Below are 9,706 nucleotides of genomic sequence, written 5' to 3' on the forward strand. Positions count from 1 at the left end.
TAACCATTTAAGACAGTTATCCAACACTGATAACAATTTTATTTCCAAGGGCATGGGTTTAAACAAACGGTCCGCTAGACAAACGGTCAAAGTTTCTACCGCCTTAGACCGCTCAGCCACTTTTTGGCTTTTGAGCTTGTATTATGGTTTTTAGTTGTCTCACTTTAATGGATTTTAAGCAGATACTTAAAAAAAATTAAAAATATACTTTTCAAGCAAAATAATATACTCAGATACTGTACCTGAGGTATAATGTCAAAAATTTATTTGTAAGTGCTCTGCCTCTTGGGCCGGGGCTCTCTTGGATCGAGGGCCCTTTTTTGCCAGCTCTGTCACCCTATAGTTACGCCACTGACAATAGTTCAGTGCAAAGAATATACCATATATGCATAGGATTGGTGAAGGTTTGGAGATTTAGGCGTAGTTACTTTTGTATCTTCTAATCACGGTCTTTGACATTATATATGTATCTTCTAATTTACGGTTTTCTAACTGCCTAGAAATTTTGGGAAAAGTACCCAAAAAAACGTCTGGAAATTTAAGAAATTCAGAAAAAAATTGCTTAATCGAAACTTAGTTTCTATCAAAAATAATTCGATCCAAATTTATGGAAAATTAAAAATTTTTGCTTGAATAAAAGAAGAATTCTAAAAAAGGCAAAATTTTTTGAAATTTATTTGTGTTTATGATATAGAATCAACATTAGAAAATACAACTTTTTCTATTAACACTCGATTTTTCATCGTCTATCGGCTTTTTAATGCTAAATTAGTAGATTTTAAGAAAAATTGGAAATTAAATTTTCCAACGAAGAAAAGAATGCCGCGTAATCAAATGTGGCAGTGACGTTCATGAACAAGAAAAATTTAGCTTGGATAGAGAAGAAGGAAATCGGATGATTCTCCTGGACTGCTCAGTTTTCTAAGGTGTTAAACCATATGTTTGCAGGAGTTGAATTAACTCACCTTCTTTTTTCCCCTCAATAACTAATAATTCGAAATTATGAGGTAAATTTCCAAACATATCGGTAAAATAAAATTTGTATTTCCAATCGTGAAGATAATTCGCAGAGTGCTTACACTCGTGGAAAACTTAATTGAAAGTTATCCAATCTTTTTCGAAAGAGTTCAGGAAAATCTTTTTTTCTGAAAAGTTTTATTTGGATATTTTCAAATGTTGATTGATAATAAAAAAAGTCTATGAAAATCTTTTATTTTTTTTGTTTGGAAAAAAAATTAAAGAAAAACTAATATGTATTTGGTATTTATTTTGTTGTATTTTGTTGTTTTTTTGTGTGTGTGTGTTTAGTTGCGTACACCCCTGCCTCCTGAACAAACCGAACAAGCGCCGACGCAAGCCGGAGCGCCTGCACAAACAGGTGCAACAAGCGCAACAGCTGCGCGCGATGCCAAACAAACTACCACTGTGTTCCGCTATTGCATGCCTACGCATGCTACGTACACGCCGCCCCAACCCAGGGCATGTACTTTCATATTAATCTTTTTATTATTAAACTAACTTTAGCCTTTTTTATTGAAAATAATAATGAAAAAATCTAGCCTTGCGCACTTCAGTGCTTAAAAATTAAGCTCAATCAAAGGCTTCTAATGATTTCATTATTTTTTTCAAGTTTACTTGGTATGTAAAGAATCTTTGTATCTATCTGAATTCATAATTGCATTAATTTTCTGGATCAAAAATGTCGAAATTTTCCCCTCGAAATCAATGCAAATATGAATAAAAAATCTCACCTTTTGTAAACTTTGTAGTATTTGTCTGCTAACTTGACCTGTGCCTAAATGTAATGAGTTCGACCTTTTATGGCTTATTATTTTTTTTCGATTTTCCTTTTTTTTTTCAAAATTTATATAATTTTTTGATTGCATAATGAAAATTTCCTCAAAATTTCTGAAAAAAAAATTGTTTTTTTCTTTAAAATTTTGCTTTAATTTTATGTAATTTTTTTGTAAATTCAAAATCGGTCCACTATTAATGAGATGTGAAATCAGGTCAAAATCATGGAATTTGGTTGTTTTTTGCTATAATCATTGGTGTTTCTCTATTTGGTATGAATTCTTATATATATTTTTTTCTCTCAAGTGAATTATTGTATTACTTTTTCCCGCTTAGATGTGCTATTTTTGTTTTTCTAAAATTTTCGCATGAAAATATATTCAAATAACACACATTATTCGATGTATACCTCTTTTATGTCACATGTCAGGTTAGGCTTGCAGACACTTGACTCAGTCCACACATTTCAAAATCATTATGAAATTGCATTTTTGGAACTAGCTGGCATCGATAAATAACGATATGATGAATAATGATCAATTTCGTCGATAATTTGATAAATATAAACGATTGAATACTTTGATGAATACTAATGAATAGAAAAGTGATGAATCAAAATTTTTAAATTCAGAGATGAATACGAACTGTTTGAACAATCGTTTGTACTCATGCGTTTGAATCAACTTCACCACTCAATCCCGTACGGTAGTTGTATCACATTCGTCACCCCCATTCGCCATTTTTGCCTCGCGATGGGGTTGATATAACCTCAGATCGGTTGAGATTAAAAATATTTTTTTCAGTGTATTGATCAATATATCCGTATTCATCAATGAATATAAATGATGAATTCAAATGAATGCAACTGACAGTGATGAATAATACATGAATACACCAGTATTCATCAATATGCAAATCAATTTATCGATATTAATTAAATACTGATGAATACGGACATTAAATATCGATGTATAAAACTCATAATGCATTTAATGATGAATATAAATATTTGAATATATTATGAATACTGATGAATACTGATGAATACTGATGAATACATATTTTATTACTTCTGATTCTTAAATTATTCATTATAGAAGAATCTTATTTGTAGATGCCATTATAAAATTTATTAAAGAGTGGGTTAAGGGAACCGAAAACAAGCTGATATAAAGGTCGTAAAAATATCCTCATTGTAGATAGAATCTTAAGAAAATTTAGAAACTGAATCAAAATGGACATCCAATAATCTTCTCTTTGATAATTAGCAATTTCAAATTGATTTTGAATAAATACAATTCATGAAATTATTTTTAAGTCTCGACAATAAAATTAGGTATCGATATGTTTTATTCTAAATTCTTAATTTACAGTTCAGATAATTCGTAAGGTAAAAATAAAATTATCAATCGTTTTGGAATTTAATAAAATTATGGCTTGAAACAAATTTATTTTCGTATTTTTCGATCGGAAATTTCCGATTAGTTCTATTGGATTGAATCGAAACTCAATCGGAATGAATTGGAAATTTTTTTCCAATTAAACCCGATTCATTTAAATAAAATTTCTATTTAAAATTATAATCGGTTTGAATTAGAATGAATCGAAACTTTTTTTTATAATTGAATCCTATTCATTCCGATTGGTTGAATTGGAAATTTCCGATTAATGAATCAGATTTTTTTATCAGGGTGCCTTAATGATGGTTTCACAAGCAAAAATCGCTTTTATAGCTTAAAAAAATTGATTCGAGCCTAAAAACGAATAGTAATTATCGATATAATTATTTAGATTTAATTATAAATTAGATTTATTAATTATATAGAGATTAGTTAATTAAAATTAAAATCTACCATGATAGGCTTTTGCATGGTTCAGCGATTTATTAGTGGAACATGCTGAAATATTTTGGTCATTATTTGCTGTTGATATGGATCGTGTCCTAGCGGAGCAACCTCCAGATACATGGGATTCATTTCCATTATTCCAAATTATGAACGATTATCTTCGAACAGATGGTAAATAAAAATTGGATAGTAAAATTCGTTTATTATGACTCCAGAAACCGATTTATTTAATAAACAATCTTAAAACCTTTTCTTTTTATAATTTTGGGTCATAATAAACAATATTCTGCTATATTCCGATTTCTCGAACAAATTTTTTATTATCCAATTGTAATTTAGATAATTTGAAGAATGGCCGATTCCATCAACATTTACGGGACACGTTTGCGCCGTTAGTTGTACGTTATGTAGATTTAATGGAATCATCCATAGCGCAATCGATTCATAAAGGATTTGAGAAAGAACGATGGGAAATTAAAGGGTAAGTTTTTAACTAACATTTCTTGTCACATAATTTTCCCAATCTTCGATCTAGTGTATGGTTTCTTGCTTTTGACACAAAAGGGCGTATTTTTTTTCCACCTGTCGGATAATAATAATAATAGTAGTTAAGAGGGAGTACCGCAAATGGGTCCCTACCATCTGGACTTAGGGGTCTTCTGTACTCTTTTTGAGAACAACCTGTCACTCGAAGGCGAGACGTCTCCAGGTTAGACAACATGTAAGGAGGTTTCATCGGCCTTCATAATGGCCCTATAAGTGGGATCATCAGAGATCCCCATGTTATAAAGGGGGTAGTTAAATCAACAGTGTCCTGTCAAAAATTCTTTCATCTTTCTCAACTATGATATAGTAAGTTTCAGGTGAGAACAGTCGAATGGCCTAGCTGTGACTTTACACAGTTTTTCACATTATTCCAGTAATCAAGATTAGCTTCGCGTAGCCATTCCTTGCTATGGAAATGACACGTTTCTGTCGGATAGTAAAACAGCCCATTGGTCACCTGGGGATATCATAACTGGGAGAAAACATTGGGACTGGAACCAGAAACAATTTTAAATGCTATCTAAAACACAGATAAAGATCCCAAAATAAATGATCTTCTTTAATCCACAACCCCAAAAATTTACTCCTGGATGCTTTAAATCCAATTGATTGATTTCAGCAATGGATGTGCGACATCTGAAGACCTATTTTGGAAGCTAGACGCATTACAATCATTTATACGTGACTTACATTGGCCAGATATGGAATTCCGACAACATTTAGAACAAAGATTAAAATTAATGGCATGCGATATGATAGAATCATGTATTCAACGAACTGAAAGTTCGTTCCAGCAATGGCTGAAAAAATCTGTAACGTTCATCTCAACAGATTATGTGATACCGTCTGAAATGTGTGCTATGGTTAATGTGATACTCGATGCTAAAAATCAATCGTTTAAGTTATGTGCTGTAGATGGCATTGATGTGGTAAGTTCTATAACAGAGACCATTGCATTTGAATTTATTTAAAAATAAATTGGAATGTTTCAGCATCAATATCATACTAAAATCGATGATCAAATCGATAAAACTTTAGTAAATATGAATCAAGGAATGATTAGTAAATTAATTTCGGTGTTAGAAGCTACATTATCGAAGTTATCCCGATACGATGAAGGCAGTTTAATTGGTTCAATTTTAAGTATTACTGTAAGTATTCTGTTGTTTTTTTAATGTATAATTTGATACCTCCCACATCTAAGTGTCTCTGTATTGGTGAAATAATTTAATAAATAGGTATTATTTTTTTGTTTTCTTTATAAATAAAGACAACAAAATATTTTTTTTAGTATTCGCTACCCAATTAAATCAATTTACAATCAATTATTGTTTTACGATAGTCCCCTCTATATTCTAAAGTGACATCTACCGATTTAATGAATTTGATAGGTCTGTGAATTCATAAATCTTTCTATTTTTCCCATAGCCACATCTACTGAATCAGGCCTCAGATCGAAATTTGATAAAAAACTTTTCGATTTGTCTTGATAAGCTTAAATTACTGGTATAATTTTCTGCTTTCAATAACAGAACACCCTGTATACAATGAATTAATGTGTACTATATACAGGTTGTTCTATAATTGTATGCAGAGCTTACGCTTTCTGAATAAGCTGAGAAAAAAAGAAGGAAATGTTCTTTACCAAATTTGAATCTGAGGCCTTATTTACGAGATAATTAACCTACTTTTATATTAATAAATTATTAATTTTATGTGTATGTACAGAATGTATCAGGATCCGGTAAGGATATGGGACAAGGATATGTAAATTTTACACGAAATTGTATGGATCAGATACGGAGTAAAGTGAACGATGAATTATGGATATTAAATTTCTTTGAACAATGGTACACAACACAAATAAATTTATTATGTAATTGGTTATCGGATCGATTAGATCGTTCATTACATTTTTATCAATGTACGTGCCTTGCTCACATTGTAAAGGTAAGACAAATTCTCTATTCTATAATTCTCAACTTTTTTCAAATCCAAATCATTTTCACACGTCCAATTTTAAGTCCGAGTAGATACCTTTTCGATATAAATATGCCGGAATTTATAAAAAGCTGAAAAGGTTGAATTGTGAAGATTCTTTCGATTTGACAGATTTGCTGGCGCGATCTTTCAAATTGGATATTGATTTTGTTTTGTTTTTAGAAAATATATTCAGATTTTGAGCTTCAAGGAGTTATGGAAGATAAATTAAATTCAAAGGCCTACCAAACCATATCTCAACGGATGCAAGCCGAAGAAGCAACATGTGCTTTATTAATGGGACAACAAGAAGATGAAGCTGAGTAAGTATTCAAATAGACTGACTATTCGCTTTCTAAGCCAAACTAGATATACAAAAAATTGGAACTCTCGTTAACCCGTCAGCACTCGCCTCAACCGTTCGATAATCTTTAGTCACATGATGAGAGATTTTCTCACGGATTCCCCTATAATACATACTGTACAATATTCGAACCTAACTTGCGCCCTCAAGGGTAGACAGTGATGTTTTCGAAAAAATGTTTCAAATAAAAGTTGTCTATTTTTTTATAAGGAACATTTCCCACATTAAAACTTTTGCACTATCTCTAACGGTTTGCAAGATGGGTCTTACAGACCTGAGCACGCTGTAAAAATTTCAACTTGATATCCTTGCCGCTTTGAGTTATCGTGATGGCAGAGGGACAGACAGACAGACAGACAGACAGCCGGAAATGGATTAATTAGGTGATTTTATGAACACCTATCCCAAAATTTTGTTCAAAGCATCAATATTTTTAAACATTACAAACTTGGGACTAAATTTAGTATACCTTGATATATTTCCATATACACATGGTATAAAAATAAAAATTATTCAGCAATTTTTTGTTTTGCGGATCATTTAGCGCCCTTTGTGAGTAGCGTCCGGGGCATGATGCACCCTATTGTCCACTTCTCCCCTTCCTTTTGCAGCTGGTACCCTATTTTTAAATATTTCCTCTTACTATTTGCAGAGGAAATGGTGATAGTGTTGAAGATGGGGAGCGTTCAAAATCAAAACCGATATTAGAGAATTTAAGCGGTGAAGAAGGTGTGAACATCAGTAATATATCATCAGTGGTTGTCGGACGTGTCGGTAATTTGTTTGGTAAGGGCATTGGAGGCTTAGGTTCAAAATTAGGCGGTGGTACAAGTTGGTTTTAGTATATACTTAAATATATACTAATCGTGAATTTTTTTTAGTCAACAAATCAAAAATAATTGTCCTTCATAAACGTATTTAAAACTATTTTATTTAAACAAAATAAAAAAAATAAAAAAAATTTAGTAACGATGATAAAAATATAATTTATATAAGGCCAATCATAATTCATAATTCATAACTTATTATTAATTTATTAATAACATAATAAAACATACAAATACATACATAGCTGAATATGATATGAAATCAATAATATAAATTGCTTTTATAGATTAATACAACAAATTACAAATAACAAATTACTACAAATTACAAAATTACAAGAAAAAAAGCAAATTTTTTTTGTTTTTTTACATTATTCATTAAATACTGCATAGTGCAAGGTGTTTTGCAAACACATACAAAAAATAAAACACTCACTTTAAGGCCTGTTCACACTATTCACGTATCGGACGATATTACAAAAAAAATTTGATCATTACTGGTGTATAGATACGGAAATTTTGTCGCCGGCATGTATGGCCGTCAAATTTCTTCTATTGTCCTTGACCAGCTTCAAATAGGTCAAAAATTAGTGGCTTGGTCTATGGGAAGCCTTTCTTTAGGTATCACAATGGGCTTTATGATGTAAGTGTGTTTGATCCGGTAAAATAGACCACAGGACACCTGGAGATAGCATAACTGGGGAAAAAACTTTGGAACTGGAATCAGAGACGATTAAAAAACACCTGGTTAAAATATGGTAAGCTGCATTAAGTCTTCCTATGGAAGGGAGCTCGGAGCCCAGGAGCTTTTAAAGCTTTTTAACCATTTCCATTTCAAAGGCTTTCGAGAAATTCTTGAAGATGCAGATTTTGATCGAACTTTTTTAAACGACTCAATTTATTGCTTTTATTCTCTTAAGTTCCGTCCCATGGACAGGAATTATCCAAGCGGAGGGAAGGTGGGTCTTTTCCGAAAGTGTGTGCACACCGACCTCTAAACCGCGATGTATATTGTGCGAGACTAAAACCGTTTTACCAATCTTCAGATATTGTCGATCTAAGGTTTGTTTTTGTATTTGTGGTACTACCAAGGATCTCTATTAGCATCTTTTTACGGCTATTACAAGACACTGGCTAAGTGGAAGGCACGCAAAGCCTGGACCTGACAGTGTTTCATGACTATTGCGGGAGCTGCCACAGTGGGAGGAGGAAGAAACGATGTCTCACCTTCTTTGTAACTGCCCAGCGCTTGCCCTGAGGAGATAAACTTACTTGAGCCAGCCTTTCGTTGATAACGCCTCTGACCTTAAGTCCGTTGATGTCAAAGCACTCCTGCTGATCTTAAGCAGCTCCAAATGGTTCATAGAGTAAAGAGGCCAGGGATAGTTCCACCCTTTTTTGTGTGTTCCAACCCAGGACAGATACTCTAACCTAACATAAGGTTTGTTTTGAGACGACGCAAAGTTGAAAAGGGAAAGTTCATTTGTCGCTGTTGTCACAGGTAAAACTGCTATACCGCGAAATATTTGGTAGATATTCGGGAACGTATCTTCACTGAAAATATCGAGAGAATTTTTGACATTTGACATCTAAATCCCCCTCTTCAAACACATGGACGGAATGTATGTAATCCTTAAATTGTTCCTGAAAATAATGGGAGACCAAAAATGTCATTCAGATCGTTTCGTAAGCATTTGGTGGAAATAAAATGATTCCCGTTAGCGTATTCTACGATCGGAAAATGTGTAACGAAAATTTTTGTTAGAAAACTTTATGGGACCTGTAATGATCGTGAAAATCGTGATCGAGTAAATCATGATCGTGATTGTGAAAAGGCTCAAACAAACACCAACAAAAGTCTTTAATTTCAAAATCATTTTTTAAGTACAAAAAAACAAAAAACCATTTTTTATTACAAAAAAATACAAAATATATATTATATGCGCGGTAGTCACGATGATATCGATTATTTTGTGTGGATTATAAAATCGTGCTCAATATATTTAATTAACTTTAATTAAATTAAAATTAATTAGCAAATTTATGAACAATGAAAACACCAACTAAACTATACAAAAAGTGACTTTTTATTAGAATATTAGATTTAAAAAAAAAATAATTAGAAAAAAAATAAAAACAAATGAAAAATTGTTATGTTTTTTGTGTCCCAAATATTAAAAAAAAAATGACCGTTTGTATAAAGCCCAAAAAAAAAAAAATATAAAAATAAATCAAAAAATTTGTAAATAAAATATTCAAGGAATATAATATTATACAAGTTAGCTTTAAATAATCGTTAAATTATATTCGTAATTTTCAGTGGCATATTTTCTAATTTATTTTACATA

The 9,706-nt window shown here is 31.8% G+C and overlaps 1 protein-coding gene across 2 annotated transcripts in view; it reads left to right on the forward strand.

Annotated features, from left to right (window-relative positions):
- Positions 1–7,412, forward strand: part of LOC123303127 (calcium-dependent secretion activator) — a 28,473-nt gene extending 21,061 nt beyond the window's left edge. Inside the window, exons 18-25 of one of the 2 annotated variants that reach the window (XM_044886256.1) lie at positions 1,309–1,479; positions 3,656–3,812; positions 3,981–4,122; positions 4,807–5,116; positions 5,180–5,338; positions 5,916–6,137; positions 6,351–6,490; positions 7,184–7,412. In XM_044886256.1, the coding sequence (XP_044742191.1) occupies positions 1,309–1,479; positions 3,656–3,812; positions 3,981–4,122; positions 4,807–5,116; positions 5,180–5,338; positions 5,916–6,137; positions 6,351–6,490; positions 7,184–7,373 (1,491 nt within the window). In that variant the 3' untranslated portion in view covers positions 7,374–7,412. The remainder of the gene's footprint in view (positions 1–1,308; positions 1,480–3,655; positions 3,813–3,980; positions 4,123–4,806; positions 5,117–5,179; positions 5,339–5,915; positions 6,138–6,350; positions 6,491–7,183) is intronic. The other variant, XM_044886257.1, reaches the window with a different exon arrangement.
- Positions 7,413–9,706: the final 2,294 nt, after the last annotated feature.

Source organism: Chrysoperla carnea, chromosome X (assembly GCF_905475395.1).
Source record: "Chrysoperla carnea chromosome X, inChrCarn1.1, whole genome shotgun sequence".
Lineage (NCBI taxonomy): Eukaryota > Metazoa > Arthropoda > Insecta > Neuroptera > Chrysopidae > Chrysoperla > Chrysoperla carnea.